At 39.9% G+C, this 20023-nt stretch overlaps 1 protein-coding gene across 2 annotated transcripts in view; it reads right to left on the bottom strand.

Moving 5' to 3' along the window:
- Lin7a (lin-7 homolog A, crumbs cell polarity complex component) overlaps positions 1 to 20023 on the bottom strand; it is a 157307-nt gene that overhangs the window by 19604 nt on the left and 117680 nt on the right. For both annotated transcript variants that reach the window (XM_032912126.1, XM_032912135.1), the window contains exon 4: positions 19357 to 19566. In XM_032912126.1, the coding sequence (XP_032768017.1) occupies positions 19357 to 19566 (210 nt within the window). The remainder of the gene's footprint in view (positions 1 to 19356; positions 19567 to 20023) is intronic.

The raw sequence follows: 20023 nt of genomic DNA, 5'->3' as shown, positions 1-20023 counted from the left end.
AGCAGTAATGCTTTGTAGTAACTCGACCTCAGTGGTGATGCTGCGTAGTAACTTTATGATGTCTCAGGAGTAATGCTTCCTAGTAACAGTGGTGATACTTCCTAAGAACCCTACTTCCTCCCTATAGTACTGCATCATAGCAACTCCACTGCCTCTCCATTGTGATGCATTGATCTAACTTAACCCTTGATGTGCTATCATTCACAGAGTAGGGAAAATTTTCAATAGTAGTTGGGTTCAAGATTGAACCCCACCCACTCCCTCACACATTCATTTATCTGTACACACACACACACACACACACACACACACACACACACACACACACACACAGAGAGAGAGAGAGAGAGAGAGAAAGAGAGAGAGAGAGAGAGAGAGAGAGAGAGAGAGAGAGAGAGAGAGAGAGAGAGAGAGAGATCCTGATACTGCTGATACTGAGTGGTAGGGGTTAGTAGTCAGCATCACGCCATGTTCTAACGCTCCTTCATTTTGGATGGACTGTGACAATTCTTGAAACTACAGTAATTTGGTTCTAGAACTACATCTCTCCTTTGTCTATAGTTTTAGTTTTGGCCTCTATGTTCCATCAACACTCAGGAAAGGTTGGCCCTGAGAGATGCATATTCAGTCACCTGAGGTTCTTCTCCTAGCCAGCTGATCCCTGATTTTTCCCAGTAATGGCTAACCTCATTCCAGAATAGGAAACTTTTTGATCAACACCCCCCACCACCACCTTTTCTAGATTAACCAGGTTTCTTGAATTAGAGAACCCCTCCGTACTCCAAGTGGCTTCTGCCTCATGATTAATCTTGAGATTTCAGGGACAAACTTGCAATGGGCTGCACAGTGAATTTGCGCTTCTGAGATAGACTTTATGCTCACCTATGCTGTCTAGGTTCACACCTCTCAAGCACCATCTCCTTACCCACCCAGCTTTCTCTGCCTCTGTCTTTCCTAAAAAGATGAAGACAAATAAAACAAAAGCAACCAACAACCCCGCTCCCTACCGAATCCTCCAAAGAACCTATGGTGTCCTGATTCTTCACTTTCAATTCTAAGTCTGAAGGAGCACTGGGGAGTGTTCATTGTCCCCAGACTGGGTCAGTATGGCTGAGATGCCTATTACACATATTGCTGCAATTGAGGTTCTCCCTTCAACCCTACATGCTTCAGGGCCCTCCTGGCTTGCGTATCCTCACCCAGAACTCTACCCTGCACTTTCCAGCCCAGGGGCTTGAGCTGCTCTTCTCTATATAATCTGACTATTTTTGGACCTTTACTGGTTTGGCTACTGCACCTGATCCCCTTCTCCCCCGTCTCCTTTCCCCTTCCCCTGTTCTTATCTCTTCATATAGCTCAGGGTCATGACCACTATGGAGTCTCCTAGATGTGTCTGCCTCTTGCTAGGTTCTCTCACTTATCTATAAGAAAACCCTTCTCTTCCATGATGTCTAAGAGGGAATAATTGCAGCAATGGGGGACCTGTCTCCACATTCACCCCAAAACTGTTTTCCCATACTTAACACTACTATAGTTCTACATAAAAAGGCCAAATACATTTAGAGACAAAATTTAGTGTCATTACTTAATGAGATTACAAACACCAGGCAGAGCCTTGTGAAGGGACAGAAATATTAGAAATTGCCACCAGGGTAGGCTGCGAGTTGTGAATATATGGCCGATTAACTGTGGCCTTTAGAACCTGACCTTTTCTCTATCTTGATTTCCAGGTTCCTGCTGCCCTGCTTTTAGCCTGAAGGATCCAAGGAAAGCTTTAATTCTAGAGAAACCGAAATAATTGATCACTCATTAAGACTTGGGAAGATGTTCCAGAGTTGGAACAATCGACATGCACCTAGCATTAATTCAATAATTTGAAAAACATAATTACCAACCCTCAAGGAGCTGGACTTTTTATAGAAGAAGGCAAGCAATTGTTTAGGTCAGAATCACTATTGGACACAAAAGGGCTGTATGAAAAATAGAGAAGAATAGAAGTAAGGGGAAGATTGGAAAGCTTTGAGCACGCCTAAGCCCTTTTTGCTGTCTCTGGAATTCTGCCAAGACAACAAAGGCAGATATAGTATTGAGAGTCATTGCCTCCTTTTTCTGCACCTTGGTTCAGGCATGTGAGGGCTTTGGAAAGCTTAAGCAGTTCTGCATACTATATACTGTCTGACAACCTCAAGGACAAGTTAAACGTCCTAGGTTTTAGACTTTACCAATTGTTTTAACCGGTAGTGGTTTGCCATTATAATGGGTGCAGGTCTAACACTGTAATGCTTTGTAGGAGATTCTACAAGTTAGAAAAGAAGATTAAGCCATTAGGACATTTTGAGGAAATCCTGCTCTCCCAATAGAACACAGGTCATATTGTCTCCTCTCCCAGATGACAGCACCCATCTAGTATTCATTCAAGTAGGATGGTTTTTTTCTCTTAGAATCCTATGTTAGCAATCTCACTGAGCTCATAGTTTTCTAAAGGGTATCATAGAAACAATAGATGACTGCACTATTCCAACCAACCTCTTCAAACCATCTGTTTTAATATCTAACTGATTTGGAATCCAAAATGGCTAATCAGCATGGAACATAAAGGAGAAGTGTGTCTCGGTACCTGCTCTCTGAGCCTGGGGTTGTCAAATGTATTTCTGGTCAAGTGTGTATAATGGATGGGCATTGTTGCTGCTGTGTTGCATGAATAATAGAATGTTATAACATCTAATCTAATTGCAGGGCTTCGATGTTGCAGCTGCTTTCTTGCAGAAGTAAAAATTTAGAGGATATATCATCAAGAGTACTGTCCAATATCTCTTAGATGCACAGCTGCAGACGATCCTTTGCATTTATTATCACTGATTTATATGAAGAATTTTCAGTTGTTTTAAATGATCTAACTTGCTCAAACTTTCTAACTTTCTAGCTTGCTTCAGAATGCCTCCTACTTAGCTGATCACCTGGTCGGCCAGGACTATAGACTATGGAGGCATGCTTAACTCCTTCCTCAACCCATCTCCAATTATCTAACAGTATGTACCAGTAGGCATCAGTCTTTTGACTCCCCATCCTGATTTAATTATTTCTTTCATCTTTTGAGATTATAGTTTATTATTTCCCCTTCCCTTTCCTTCTTCCCATATATCTCTCCTTCCACTGTTTCAAATTCATGGTCATGGTCTGTTTCCTCATTACTTGTTGTTACACACACACACACACACACACACACACACACACACACACACACACACACACACTTAAATTTCTAGATATACAGACTGAATCTGCTTAGTCTATATAATGTTATTTGTATGTATGTTTTCAGGGTTGACCAGGATACATATATATCACACCTCCTGCACCTAAGGCTCCAGGATCATTTTGGAAGAGGGAGCTGAAAGGTTGTAAGAGCCAGGGAATACAGAGATTTGCCCCTAGGGATGTCAGAAACACACCCATAAAGTTGTAGCAACACCTGAGCTGCCTAAACTTTAACTGAACAAGGACAATAGTAACAGACAGACATGCTAATGGGTGAGAATGGGGAGAGACCTAGGAGGTCACAACCCTACACAAAGAGCTACAACTAACCAAGGAATGCTAAGAGAGGAAGAACCGAGTCTGCTCTTTATTTCTTATGTCCTCCAGATTTAGAACTGAGTCACCTTGTGGTTAATGCTGAGTTATGCTTCTGGTTAAAATCTATTGGTAAGTAGTAACGACATGGCTTTGGTAGACACTGTCTCCAATTCCAGGGGTTTAGCCACACTACTAAGCTCCCTCCTTACCAAGTATAGCATACAGTGCTGACCTAACATTTGCCTGCCTTATATAGAGTGTGCTAGTTTTGAAGCTTAAGCCTAATGAATATAGCACTAAATATGGAGCCCCTATTCTAAGACTAGCGCTCATTTCTGGAAATGAGCATTAACATGTCTTAAGCATACAGCACCTTCCATAAGGGGTCAGGTCCAATTCTACTTCCTAATACTAATCTTCCTTACAGACATAGCACTATGCTTATTTCTAAGAGTCTATCATGTTTCAGTTTTACTCATTAAGCCCATTCTATTATTTTTCCCATCCATTGTTCAAATCCCATTTCCAGTAGCTCTTGTTCTCCACAATGTAATTTTCCTGTCCAACTCAAAGCACTGTTTTTAATGGAAACAACCAAGCAAACCAAAAGTGATTGAGTAATAAAGTAAACATTCAACAATAGAGGAAGGATGTATCCATCATGGAACCCATGTATCACATATAATATACGTGAGATTAAGAAAAAAGGTCTACATGTTGTCAAGCTCTCTAAGATACTTCTGATCAAGAAATCCAATAAAAAAAATAGTACATATGTGTATGAAACTATTCATTAAAAACCTTATTAATACTATTATTCAACATTTGTTAGAATTTTATGATCAGGCACTTTCAAAGAGTCTTAGCAACTGGACTTTATAAATAAAGAAACAGGGATTGTGTAAGGGTTCCACAGTTTTCTATGGTCACACCTTTAAAGATCACATGTCTTCTAGAGCCTGACCTTTCTGTCACTTCTTACAGTCTAGTTTTTAAAAAGGGAAGCTAAAAAGTAAAAATAAAAGTGTGTGTGTTTGTGTGTGTATGTGTTAATGAACATTACCTGGTAGGACATTCTATAACATCCTATTATAAACCAAAGAAGCTAGAAGAAATGATAATGTTGCTTAAGCAGTGCTTTGAGGCATTGTTTTGATCTAATTTGAGCACAAAGAAAAAGAAGTTGCAGCTGTAATTGCTGAGGCAATTTAGGTGAAAGGAAAAGATTTTTAGCTGAATTCCATCAGTGATCATGAGTATAGAAGTGTGGTCTGTGGGATGTTTCAATGGCCTGACCCTCTGAGGCATGGGCCCATTGATTAGCCAGGCCTGTTTCCTCTTTGTGTTTCTCCCGAACTGGAATATGAGTGCTTTCTTTCCCCTACTTCCTCTCTATGGTTTACTTATTTTTTGTTGCCTCTGTGTCAGTTACAAGCCTGGCAAATAATTCATAGTTGTGTCTTTTGGCTATCAATCTACATTTTTAGGGAATAATGTTTGACTGGGAAATGGTGAGGAAGGATTGCAAAATACTTCATGTTTAATTTTTGCTTTTCACTTAATGGCTCCTGAGATGAAATACTGTAGAGCCTTTTCAATCTTGACAGATGAGAGACTGCAGAGGGAGTTACAAATCAATCGACCTAGGAATTTTTTTTGAAAGTGAAATGAGTTAGCTTTGTGTTTCTTTTTTGGTATAACTAATATTGAGCCTTTCTTCTCCCCCACCCCTAGAAAGCATTCCGTTGTAACAAAGAAACACTATTATTTCTTTTCTCCATGACAGAGTCATACTGAGATATATTTCCTCTCTTCACATCAAATTATTTCTGAACCACATTGCCTTGCCTCCAATTCTGTCCACTTCAAGGCCACTGTGTAAACCCTGTAATCTCAGGAATGACTCAAAAATTCAAATTTGATTATATGTTATTCTTGCTTTAAATCACTCTGTGTTCTAGTATTGCTAAAACCAAAATCTTCAACCTAGGGCAACTCACCTTTTGTGGTATGCCTGTAGGTGTATTTTGTACACTGGGCTGCTAATCCTTGAATCTCTACACCAATGGTTCTCAACCTTCCTAATGCTGCAATCCTTTAATAAAGTTCCTCATGTTGTGGTGACCCCAACTATATGGATAATGTTTATATGCACTGTGTGACAATGTGTCTCTGTCCTTCCTTGTCTGCCTAAGGCATCTCTGACTTATTGAAATAAAAATCCTATAGCCTATGACCAAAGCCATAATAGAAGGTGGGACACATCAGCAGAGATAGGAACTCTGGGAAAGAGTCAGTACTTATGCATTGTGTTGACTGTCATTCCCACCTAACATTTCCCAAACTAAGGATACGGTGGAATAACTGAGCAAGATAATCTGTTAGACAGATGAATGTGTTTGCTTCTGGGGAGAGTAGCAAGTCACAGATAATGATAAATATTTTGCTGAAGGTGTGACATTCCTATAAATAACTGAAAAAGCACAAGAAAGAAATTGTATGACTCCATCTGAATTATTCTAGTCGTAGAATAATTGAACACACATAATAAAATTTTCACATAACCAAATTCTTGTTTTATTATGTTAAAGAGGAGAATTAAATAGTTGTATAAATGGCTCAGTGGGTAAGAGTTCTTGCTGTACAAGCAGGAATACCTTAGCTCAGATCTCAAGCCCCCATGGTAAAAGCTGGCTCACTTGTACACCCCAGGAACCACAGTGCTAGGGGTAGGGACATAAACAGACACATTATGGAGCTTGTTGGCCAGAAAGCATGCCACCAAAACATTGAACTCCAGGTTCAGTGAGCGACCCTTTCAGAGACTAGGGAAGGAAGATAGAGGAAGCTATGCACTTGCTCTCTGGCCTCCATATGTGGAATCACACACACGGGCACATATGTATAGATACCCAGACATAACACACCCATGCAACACATACATATTAAAAAATAGAAGAAGCCAATCAGAATGGAATTAATTTGACTTCTTTGTGGAACGCACCCAATATGTGCAAACATATATCCAAAACATCCGAAAGAAAATATATTTTCAGGATTGGTGCCATAAAATGATATGTGGTTGATAGCCAACATTGTATAGAATGTATCGTCCCACCTATCCCTGTCACCTAATGAAATCAAAGCCATGTAAAAACAGGCCGTGTAATAACATGTCTCATGTAACTAGCTACAACTCGCTTGCCACAGCATGGACAGCACTTTTGGAAGGCATCATCACATTGCTTGAGAGCAACTAGCAGAGCAATTATCATTCAACTTGGACTTTGAACACCTAAAAAGAACCTGTTTTTTACAGGGATAATAGTTAACAGAACCTGAATGAACTAAGTACCTCTCCTTTTCTCTCAAATCTGTTTCCATTCTGGATAAGCAAGAATAAATCCAGAAACATTTACAATTTGCCCCACAAATACTTCTCACTGAACCAGAACTCAGCCAGTCAGAATGGAAGGACCAAGCAGACTGAAGGTTGAGGATTGAGGTCTAGGTCAGTTTGCATGGGGTAGTGTAGTCTGGAACTGGGATCTTCGCACTCTGGCCCTACAGTTTCTCCCACAAGAAGCCTGGGTTATAAGGACCTACCTGTCTTCTTTTCAGAGTACTATACCTCAATGGCTCTGGTGTTCCTTTTGAAAGTACAATTTTAATAGAGCTACTCAAAGCACATGTGTTTGCCTAACCTAATGACGTTGTGTTAGGAAGTAAGATTTGAAGACTATTTAAGATGTGAGAGGATTTAGAACAAATATGAGATACCCTCCCCTTCCTCCAAAAAACAAAATCTATAAAGAACCTTGACAGAAAACTAAGGGGAATTCAGGATCAGCAGGTGCCTGCCCTGCAGCCTAAATGCTGATCTCCTTTTAGACCGTCATACACCTGGAGAGCCGAGAGGTTCCCCGTGGAGTGTAGTTATAGACTTTTATTGGATTTTCTAGACTTGAGCAGAAGAGCAAAGTGGAACATGTTTGTTGTATTTCTCTTTGTGATGTGTTGGCACAATACTTCTACAAATCATCCAAATCTGAAGGTAAAGCCAGTTATGAATAGTGCAGCCAGTTCTACGAGACAAAACAAAACGAGACCAGACCAAAAGCCCAAACCAAACCAAAACAAAGAAACTAGATGCTTCTAGCACTCTCGGTACAACAAGCTCTTTTGGGGCATGAGACTGTGTTTTCTTTGACCTGTTCCTTTCCCCAGTGTCACGCATATGGGGCAAAGCTGATAATTCTTTTTGGAAGTCTTATTAAGAACTTTAAAGTGGGGCTGGAGAGATGGCTCAGTGGTTAAGAGCACTGACTGCTCTTCTAGAGGTCCTGGGTTCAATTCCCAGCAACCACATGGTGGCTCACAGCCATCTTTAATGTGGTCTGATGCCCTCTTCTAGTGTGTCTGAGGCCAGCAACAGTGTACTCACATAAAATAAAAAAATCTTTAATACATATATATTAAACACACACACACACACACACATGTACATTTAAAGTGATTTTTCACAATATTGTTTCCCTCTAGAAAAGCTGATGGCCAGTCTAATCACCATGAGCTGTGAACTACTGCCTTTACCAATTCTACTCTCATATACCATATGATATATAATCTGTGCAATTAGATCTTAATAAGCCAGTTTGCCCATTGGTTTGTATCTGTTTTTCTTAAAATTTGCTGATTCAATTGAAGATCAACCAGGCATACATTTTGCCTCTCGTTTGTGTGTGCAAATAGGGTAGGAAGTCAGTGGTGTGTGTGTGTGTGTGTGTGTGTGTGTGTGTGTGTGTGTGTGTGTGTGTGTGTGTGTGTGTGTGTGTGTGTGGTGTGTGTGTGTGTGTGTGTGTGATATGTGTGAGGTTATGCAGTGGATGTTGGGTGCCTCCTTTCATCATTTTCCACCATACTTTTGAGACAGGGTGTCTCATAACACATAGAACTTATCAACTGGCTAGACTGGCTGGCTAATGGGACACAGGATCCTATTTCCATCTTCCCAGTGTTAGACATGTAAATTCCCAGGATTGCACCAAGCTTTTATATGGGGGTTTGAACCCAGATCCTGGTTGTGCAGCATTACTTTACATACTGAGCTAACTCTTCAGCCTCTGAAGCCACTTTCTAATGGGCACGTCTAGAGCATTGGGCTGTTATGTCACGAGGGTGAGAATCCTTCAATATGAAGAATAGCATTTCCAATAAATAATTATCCATTTCAAAATATAAAGTATTTAAAGGGTAAGAAATTCTTATTATAACACATGCAATTTAGAAGGCTTTCATAGTCAAAATTGTAAAAACATAATAACATAATAATAATATATAATAATAGTAGTGGTAAGGAGTTTTACATTGAATTGCTGTTAGTTTAGTGGAATTCAATCAATGTTTCATTTTGCTCTTACAAAAGCTAAATTATCACTCTATCCCCATACGGTTTCACATAGATACATAGATTAGCTTGCAGATACTACACATGACTGGGTAGCCAGTTCCTTGTCTTTTCCCTTTCTCCAGCACCTTTTCTTGCAACAAAACCAGCAGCAGCAGCAGCAGCAGCAAGGCAAGATACAGGTCTGGGGAAACACTTTGTTTGCCAGTTCCTGTCGTTCATTTACCATATCTGATCAACTGCAGGTCTTATTCTTGGTATCATGATCTCCAAAATGATTTTCAAATCTTTTCATCCCAGTCATTATTCTCTTACTACAGATTTTCATCTGTATTCTCCCACAACTTAAGATTTCAATCTCTTTAAAATCCTAAGAGTTTCCTAGTTGCCCTTACTAACTTTATGTTTTCTTCTAGAACATTCTTGCCATTATAATCTAAGTGTAAATAAAATCATTTTGGGTCAATTTTTCCACTTTAATTGATAAATGCAAGCTTCCACACAGGATTTACAGGGCATTATTGTAAATCCTTCCAATCCTACTTGAGCTAGAGACGTCATGCTATGGTTAGGCTATGTGCTCTTTCTGAGGTAAGACACTCCATTAACCTTATCACTCTGCTAGTCCGTGAGTGCTTAAATCTTAAAGCTTATGAATGATTAAAGAAGTGGGAGTTGATGAATGGATGATGACAAACTTGTCCAGGCAGAATTTGAAGACAAAGACTATATTCCTACGAGGTGAACCATATGTTTCTTGTCCAGAACAGAAAGATCATTATTGTATTTACAATCTACAAATCAAGACTTTGTCATGGTAGGAAACACAGACAAACTTATCTCAGAGTTGGATGAGAAGGCTCCTGAATAATTTAATAACAGCAGGGATGTTATATTTGGGGAGGCATTAAGGAAGATACTTTCAATGCCTCGTCCTAATTGTCATCAGCAGAGAAACAGGTCACTGTTATTACATTGGTTCCACAGCTTTAAGGGCACTGGAGACTCTAGTGACTTTCTGATAACCCTACCAATAACTAGTACCCAACTGCTTTTGATGAGGTATTTTTACTGTCTCCTGTCAGACAGAATGAATAATGAAGGATTTAAACTGGGCTGAGAAGTTAACTTCTTATAAGGATAAAATTCTAAGACAGGAGCAGTCATTGGGTATATCAAAGGTATCCAGCATACTGACTGACTAATATACTGTGTCCCACTTAACCTGCAGATTACTTTTGGTGGATAGGTATTGCTACTTTTGCTTTATGGGCGATAAATCGGTCACACGATAAATCATTTTACTGTGGCTGGAATATTCTTAAATTTCCAAGAAACTTTAAGACTCTGAAAATTTATCAGTCCCTTCAAAAACATTGAAGATACTAGTTAAGCATAAAAAAACTTGTAATTTCCATTATTTGTAACAATAAGAAATTAGACTTGCACTGCAGTTATCAGATACTAGCTTCTAGTCAAGTAATTTAATGATGCGTAAGAAGAATTTTTATTAAGGAGAAAATTGAGTAGAGATAAAAACTAAGGGAATTCATTTTGTGGTGAACAGCTGCAGGAACTACCAGAAACTGTTAGCACGTCATGGAACTTCAGAGTCAGTACTGAGTTGAGATTCTTATTATGCCTAAAACAAAACGAAAGCTTTTGTGTACAGCTGGTAAAGTTCTGGTGGTTGGATTTCGATCAGTGTTTCTGCCTTATTTTATCTCACAGACTGTGTCTACGTCATCCTGATCTTCTTTTAGTTACATGGGAAAAAAAAACATCTTGGGAGCATGGGCTTTCTTACTTTGGTAATGTCATTCGATCTCTCCCCATACTCCAGTAATGAATTACGTGTTCCTTAAATCCTTTATCATAGCCTTCACATTATTCTTTAAGCAGGTCATTCCTAACACTGCTGAATGCCACTCTCATTGCTATATCTCATGTGCTTTGGTTGTGTTGTTTGGTTTTCCTTTCCTCTACATCAGTCAGTGTTTAATTATGATGCCGTGCTACACCCTCAAGGGCCAACTTTTGTTCTTCACATGCTATCCTCTTCCTTCATCCTGTACCTAGGAAGGACAATGGGCCCCACATACCTAAAAGCATTGGACTACATGGTGAAATAATGGCTTCATCTTTTCATATACATATTTAATATCACATTGGGGCGATAGAGTGGAAGAAGAGGAGCCTTATGGGTATTGATGGATGGTGCCCATTGCAGGAAGTAAGTCACAGAGGCCTCGGACTTGGAAGGGTTGAAAGAACTTGCCCAGGATAGACTGGAAACCAAGACTGTGTACATGCTACCTGAGAACGGGAAAACCAACATTGCCATGGATGGTAGAAAACTGGTCTCAATCCTTAGCTGGGGAAAGCATTTCTGAGTTTATGAAGTTTTCATGCAGCAGAGAAGAGTGGATAAGAATAGAAACCATACCATCTTAGAAAACTATAATTGTTCAAGATCTTGAGAAAAGTAATCTTGAGAGTGTCCCATAGTATCTCAGTGGATCCCAACTGCAGTTACTAAGTGTCCTATTACTGTGGAAGTGGAGGGAGATTTGGTATGGGAAAGAAGGCACTGTTACCACAAAGAAGAGCAGAATGGGGAAGCTACGAACTTATTTGGGACTTCTGGCTCTCAGAACTGTGACAGTAGAATCAATTCCTGTTGTTTAAACCACCAAGTATGTGGCCACTTGTTACAGATGCTCTAGGAAGTAAACTTATAATTACATTGTAATACACACATAAAGGAAAATAATCAGATTATTCCAACCAAGGCCGGACTGGACAGTCTTTGGGGGAACTTTCCTTAGGTTGTGAAAGTACTGGGTAGCTCACCAGCGTTACTTACATCAACATTTGCATGTACATATTTGCTGCCGTCACTGCGACCTTCTTACAGTCTGTTAGATAAAGTTCCCTGAGGGCTACAAGATGTTTGGCCTGTTCACTGATTGTACCCAGGGCTTGCTTAGTTTGGCAGCTGGTACGTAAGAATTGAGCTGCAAATAACTGAATGGATGAAAAGCGCTGCTTAAAATAATAATAGTGAGGACAATAATTAATAATTAGTGAGGACAACCCCAAACACTAAATGGTAAAAATAACTCTGGGCAGGACAACACCAGTCACTAAATCGAATAGTCAAATCCATGTCTAGCCTTTTGCTCTATTGTGATAGTGCCGTATGTATTTCCTTCTGTCTTTCCTAAACTAGAGATCTCTGTCGGCAAACGAATTAAGAACCACACAAAAGATCTCTGTCATGAGGCGGCTTGGACTGATGGGGGCAGTGTGAGGCCTGCTCAAGGTCGCAAGCGCAGATGTGCCGGTGTCATTCAGAAGGTGACTGCGATAGAGCAGAATTGGACAGCTCTTGGCTCCTTTGCAAATGGGAGCCATCCCGTGATGTCATCCCGGGACCAGAAATGTTCCGTACATAACTGAAATTCCAGTTTGCTCTCCTGTTTAATTCTAGCCCAAGCAATCTCCCACGCTTGGCTGTCAAGAGTGGTTAGAAACCTGCAAATGGCTCATACGCAGAGAGAGGATGTGAGAACAGCTTTATTCTGGACCTGAAATCTGTAAACGAAGTTGGGGATGCTCGCACTGAGCCTGGAGGGCAAGTGAGGGTCGAGGTTTCCCATGCCAGTGGCCAACCCTTCAAAGACCCAAATGAGTTTGCAGTGGTTGCTCCCTTGGCTCAGGAATGAAGGCCGCTCAACCTTCACTGAGGTACCCAGGGGGAAAAAGTGCAGCGATGGGTTTAGAAAGTAGGAAACAATTTTAGACACAATCGGGCTGAATGTTTATTCCCCACTCCTCAGTACTCTGAGACATTTAAATTAAAGGGCACTTCTTTTTCAAAATATTACGACCTTTCTTGTGGTTCTAAACTTTTGAAAGGTCAGGAGTAGCTATGAGAACACTTCACCTTCTCCTCACCGAAAGTATAAGCTCATAAAGGTTAAGAAGTCTCCATCTTCTCTGTCACATGCATGGGTTATTTATGGCTATAATATTTATTTGCTTTTAAATGATTAAGGTGGCCAGAGTCAGGACCTTCAGCTCCGCCATGCAGCACTTGTTAGGAGCTGGGATAAGGTACTGGATTTCCCTGTTTCCTCATTTGTAAAATGGAAATGATATTAATAGCACTTGCCACAAAATATCATTATGAGGAAAATAATGCACTCATTATGTAACGTCCTTACAGTGGTGCCTGGCATCCAACGAATATTTATGGAACGCCATTAAACTATGCGGCAGGCCTGCTCTTGGACTGGGCAGGAGGCAATGGAGAAAAATTATTGCTGTGAAAGGATTTTATCGTAGGACTTAAACTTGCACAAATATATATTTCATAAGAATTAAAATCTCCTTTGGTTATTTGAGTTCAAGTGTCTGTGCTGGGAAGTTATAATGTCACATGGGCTCAAATCTATTGTTCTAATTCTAATTCTTGGTTTGTTTGTTTGTTTGTTTCTAATTTTTTTGTGCTTGGTGCCAAACTCGGGGACTTGAACATTTTAGCATCGGGACAAGCATTTTAGCACCGAGCTGCAACCCCAACCACAGCTCTAATTCTTCATTAATCCTCACTGTACACCTGACGGTGTGCGCTCTGCATAGCTAATTTGAGCTGTGAATATCACCCTTAACTTGGCATCGGCATTTATAAAATGGGAAAGAGGCCAGGTACCAAGAAAACTATTTATTCTCTTTCTTTCCCACATCTTTATTCATTCATCTGTTATGCTCAAAAAGTAATTAGAGATGTGCATACACTGTACCAACAACTTGATTCAGATTTAACTACTGAGTGAGGCAAATGTAATTACAGTTGTCCTGCCGGGGGGCTCTGAAGCCATGATTGGATTTCAGAAACTAGTCACATCTCTGCTCTCAACAGGGCATGCGGCTGACGCTCTCACGCTTCTGTGCGGGCTTCCTTTCTGTTCTTTGCTACCTCGCTCCTACCCTGGTCCTGTCCAACAGCACTGGCAGGCTATTATTTTGGGGTGTGGCTGTTTGGGAGTTGCTCCTTTTAAAAAAACATTATGGAAGAATTTTATCTTTATAAAAAAGGATGAGGAAATATACAGGGAGCTCTCCTGTGCCTTTTACCCAGCTTTTCAATGTGCTAAATCTTTTTTAAAATTTCTTTCTTTCTTTCTTCCTTCCTTCCTTCCTTCCTTTCTTTCTTTATTTATTTTTACACTTCAGACTTATTTCCCTCCCAGTCCACCCTACCACTGTTCCACATCCCACACCTCCTCCCACCCCCACTCAACCCCCAATCTCCACGAGGATGTCCCCACCCCATCCACACCACCAGACCTCTAAACTTTCAGGGGCCTCCAGTCTCTCGAGGGTTAGGTGCATCTTCTCTGACTGAACCCAGACCTGGCAGTTCTCTGTCATATATGTGTTGGGGGCCTCATCTCAGCTGGTGTAGGCTGCCTGGTTTGTGATCCTGTGTCTAAGAGATCTCAGGGGTCCAGGTTAATTGAGACTGCTGGTCCTCCTACAGGGTTGCTCTCCTCCTCAGTTTCCTCCAGTTTTTCCCTAATTCAACCAGAGGGGTCGACAGCTTCTGTTCATTGGTTGGGTGCACATATCTGCATCTGACCCTTTCAGCTGCTTGTTGGGTCTTTGGAGGGCAGTCATGATAGGTGCCTTTTTGTGAGTGCCCCATACCCTCATCTTATAAGACTATAAAATAGCATAAACCACAGGAAATGGATGTTGATGTAGCCACCGAGCTCATTCAGATTCAAGTGGGATTGATTTTTCAAACCATCACATTTCACACTTGATAATCAAATAACATCACAGTAAAGATTGAAGCTCACTTCGTGTGTTTATTGTGCGTCTCAAAGCTTACCTGAGTGCAATCACTGATGTCTGTGTGTGTGTGTGTGTGTGTGTGTGTGTGTGTGTGTACAGCAAAAGTGTCCTCATCATTTTGTGAGACTGTTTTGAGCAACCAATGGGAAAATAATATGTACATATGCTTAAAAACTAAAGGTACTAAATACATAAAGTACAGTGCCACCGACATTTAATTGTCTCATTTAAGGACAATGCCTCAAGACTAGGACCCGTAGACAATAGGTTGTACTAACTTTCAGCCCCAGAATACAGGGTGGTCGGACAGCTGGTGTATACTATGGGACTCAGCCAAAATGTCATCCTAAGTGGTAGGATCAGGGTCACAGAGGTGGCAGGGACCTTGGAGCCTATTACAGAGTTATGCACAAGTACCTGAATTTTGAAATAATGAATGGCAGGTTGTCTTCTAATCTCTGATTAAAGCTCGGACAGTGGATATATACCCCTTATGGGTTGTTCTCCTTCTATTCAGACAGCTTTACATGAATATAAGGTCTTTACTATGAAAACTGCACTGTGCCTTCCCTGAAACCTTCATGCATTGGCCTTGGTTCTGTTATTTGGGACCTGGCACAATTGGAGGTCTCCTGGAGATATCATTATTCTCCTAAGCATTTTCTTCTCTTCATCAAATGACTTAAGTCCTTTAATAGAGTGCACCTCAGGGAAACATGCTCAGCTATGGCTACGTTCACTCAATCAGACTACGGCAATGTCCGGACCGACCAACACGTACCACACTCAACAGCTGGGACATGAACTGGGTGTCTGTCAAAGGTATTTGAATCAACTTTCCTGCAAAGATATTAACACGTTTTTGATTTTTTTCTGCTTTAATTTTTATTTTGGTTCACTTTATATTGCTTTTAAAAATCAATTAATGGTCCCTAGAGATATTACCCAAGCTTTGATGCTTAGCCATGTCCCTCTGATTGTGTATAGACAGAGTCTCTGGCATCTAAGCATGACCTCATGAGGAACTTCATTAAGCGAAGCCTATTGTGACAACTATTGTTTTTTTTTTAAATATCTTGACTTTGTCACTAAGTATATTTCCTGTCCCTGTTGGATTCACACTGGCTGCAATCCTTAGAAATCATCCTTGAGAGCATGCTTGCGCATAAAAGGGTGAAAAGGAGACCATTAGATAGCTATAGATTCATACTGTAACACTTGGACCTCCTATTAATGTTAAATTTTAATTCAGCTATTAGATTTTTTGCCAAGGCTTGACATAAGAAGTAGCCACACACCAAAGGACTCTGAACTTTCAATGAGGCTCTATTAGGTGATTCAATGTCTCATTTGAAAGAACCCCATGGGAAATTTCTTTTCTAGCCAGAAATGATAAAAAAATAAAATCTTTCCATCAGAGTTAAGCTGTTATGAGTTTCCTTCTGTTTTGACTTATAAGAACAACATGAAGAAAAAAATCAATTCCTCAATTGCTGTATCTTTTCTTTATTTCTATTTATTGATTCCCCCTCCTCTCTCTTTCTATTATCTTGTTTCAAGTTACCAGTTATGTGTTAATAAAATGATAAATTTTGGCAGATATGACATTTCTTTTCTGAATGTAACCAAGATATATATTGCTATTAGAGACATCATTATTTAAGATTTTTGGGTTCATAAGATAATTTAACCTTTATCTAAGTCAGTAAGGCATGGTTCTCAGACTGCTTGGTAAAGTAAGGTTAGCCACAACCCTTTGGATCACTTCTAAGATTCTCAGTTTAAAACAGTATATTCTGGACGTCTTTCATATGAGTCTTTGCAAATGGCCCCTTGTTTCAAAGCTGACATAGCAATCACTTGATCATTTGCTAACCTTTGCTTTGGTTTTGGTCTTTCAATTACAGGGCCTCCTGTCCCATTTTTTATAAAATATTTTATTTGCAGTAAGTACCATAGCTTGTGTGAGATTATTTCTATTGCAAGGACCTCTGTACCCAGTATTAGAAGCTCCGGCTTCTCAAATTGTATTAACTATGATTTCTGTGATGAGGGGCAGGGTAGTGAGCCCTGTAGTTTCTCATTATGAAAATGCTTTGAGATGAGCATGAGATAAAATGGAGACAACTTTCTTTTTTATTTACTTTTAAAATTTTTTTTAGATTAATCTTTTCCTCCTCCCGTTTTCTCTTCCCCCAACTCCCCTCTACCTCTCTTTCAAATGCACACCCCTCTCCCTTTCCTCTAATTGTTATTCCAGAATTATGTGTATGTACATATGATTTACTCTTAAACTCTTTAAAATGGGTAGTTGTTACTCTCGGAGTTTAATAAACTAGACTAGGGTGAGGGCAGTGATCAAGCACTATGTCTGAAGTAACACTGTAGCTAGGGGTGGGCATTTGTTAGACTGTAATGAACAAATGATGTTTTTGTCTTTACCTAAGTATGTCGGAAGTTGACTTGGTGGAAATTAGTGCTTTGTTAATTAACATGATATGGTTTTTAAGTGGAAACTACTAGTAAATGGTAGCTTTTAGGTAAATGTGAACTCGAGAGTCTTTGGAAACAGAAAGAGGACATAAAAATCCTGTACAAGGGGTTGGTAAGTATGTGGCCATAGGACAAATGGATGCTTCGTAAGTTTGACCCAGGGATATTCTCACCCGGCTCAAGTGGGTATTCTAAGCTTCTTGGGACAGCAGATGGGCAGAGAAGTGGAAGCTACCAGCTTCATAGAAGGAGGTGATTGCTATTTCCTTATTAACGAACGTTTGCTAATTTGCATATAGCTATGTGTATGTACAGCAGGAATTTTCTTTAAGATTTAATAAAAGCAATATTTCTGGCAATTTTAAAATCTCACTCACTTCAATCTTCTTTAGTGATCACAATTATGGATCAAAGGTGCATCTGACCAAGTGAGGGGTGGATCTTGGTAGAGAGGTTGCCTGAGTAATTTTCACCAATGCCCTTATAGTTAGTAACTTTTCTGCCACCCTGCCTTCCTTTTAGAACATGAAGCTGGGCGCTAGGCACACTTACAGTCTGTAATGATATAGACACCGAGCAGTAAATCCAGGACTGTTTGATTTCATTGTTGCAATGCTCCCTGCTGCTTCCCAGGTTCATCACAAGGTCACTGCAGGAATGGATGCCTGCCTGGGAAAGGCTTGGAGCTCTGCTGCTTGCAAATGTGTGGGTTAAGCAGAGGCTGTTTGCTCCCTTGATAGAGACTTGCAAGCCAATTTACCTATTAGATTCATGATGTCATACATGGTTATGTTTGCTTTGTGCAACTGTAACGACTATGCACACATCTGAGTGATTTTTTTTTGCTACTTTTTTTCCGATTTTTTCAACATATAATTCTTTAGACTTGCAAAGTGTACTTGGAGAAATCATAAATTAATAACCCAAGGCATAGCTTACTGTGAATCATAATGTTTGACCCTGCTTGGATCCTCTACAGAAAGCCTGGCTCTACAATTTTCATTTGATACAAGCCTTGAAAAGGGATAGTTATTGAAAGGTCAATAAAATGCTTATCTCAAAGCATTATCTCCTGGAAAAAGTAGAGATAATGGTGATTTGGGGATTGGAATGATGATATAAAATATTCATGGACTGCCAGTTTTGATGTTCATTAGAGAATAGCACAGTGCAGTGAATAGCTTTTCTGAATTTAAAACCACTGCTTTTTAAATATGAGCAAATGCAAATAAGATTAAAGATATAAAAAGAAAATTTACACCACGGTTATCAGTCAGATATGGTTTTTCAAATACATGTTAGATATTGTGTCTTGAACATAAATCAATGTTGCTACAAAGAAGTGAAATCTAGCTTACATGTTAAATCTTGTTCTTATAATTGTTTTTAGATCAGAGGGTAAGCATATTTTGATAAATTCCTGTTTATATTTCTGAAATTTGTGACCTCAGATTGGTTATGTTGGATACATATAAAAGCTAATGGAAACACTTAATTTGCTTCCTAGTAAGCCATTTCTTGGGGAGGCATCTGTCTTGGTGATGCTGTACTTGCCGAGCATACACACAGCTCTGGGTTCGGTGCTTAGCAAAACAAATGAGCAAATGAACTAACTAATTAAATAGCTAACTAACTGAAACGGAACAGAACCTCAAACTCAACTGTTTGTAAGAATTTGAGACGAAAATGGCATTGAAATCATATTCTTCCAAACATCCACTTAATAGCAGTATTCCGAGAAGGAAAGCCTATGTGATAATTTCTTGGCATGATTTTCTGATGTCCTCACTGTTGATATTTATCATACTTGTGCAAGATGAAATGAGATCTAAAGATATGAAATTACTGCCTTTATAGGTTTATACCCATCCAAGTCCTGGAAGCCAGTTAGAGATGGATATAAAATTGCTGTCCGTACTATAATCTCAACATTGGCTTCAGTAATGGGGTGGGGGTGAGGGAGTGGGGAATGTACTTAGGGAGAAGAAAAATCTCTGGGTATTTCATCAACATACCACTCCGTTCACTGATAGCAGCTGGTCTCCTCTTTTGAGGCCTCCGTGTCTCTCAGCCACCCCTCCAGGGATGATGCGGGAGATGTAAATTGGAGAATTCTGTTCCTTCCCTCCCATCACGTTAAAACCCAGGCCTTCATCAGTCTTTGGCAGTTCGACTACCCGAGGGTGGGAGTGGCCTTCACTGGCTGCAAAAGCTGCAACTGTTGCCTGAAAGAGAAGATGTTCTTTTGGTAATAGAACATGGGAAGTAAGGCTGAGCGTGTGATCTTCGGGGAACACTGTCCTAGACATCTCTCTAGCATTCTCCTGTCGAAGGAAGAGCACAGGATAGCTTCTTCTAGATGTGGTATATGACTCTCTTCTTCGGTAAACCCTCACCTAGTTATTTTTACCTTTTCAAGGCTTATCTCCAACAAAAATGAAACCAAAACCAAAATCAATGTAAATTCTTTCAGAGGTCCATCAGCTACATGTAAATCCTGATCAGCGACTCCAAATATTTGTACACATACAACCTAGTGTAATTATTGAATACATGTTGATCATTGAAGCAGGGGCGCACTTTCCCATGCTCTTGCTATGGTGCACAGTCTAAGTTGTTACTTCAATACATATCCATCAATTCTTATTCAACAGACCGGTAAGCAAGTTTGTATGTATACGT

Source organism: Rattus rattus, chromosome 1, assembly GCF_011064425.1.
Source record: "Rattus rattus isolate New Zealand chromosome 1, Rrattus_CSIRO_v1, whole genome shotgun sequence".
NCBI lineage: Eukaryota > Metazoa > Chordata > Mammalia > Rodentia > Muridae > Rattus > Rattus rattus.
This window is presented reverse-complemented; position numbering and strand designations above follow the sequence as displayed.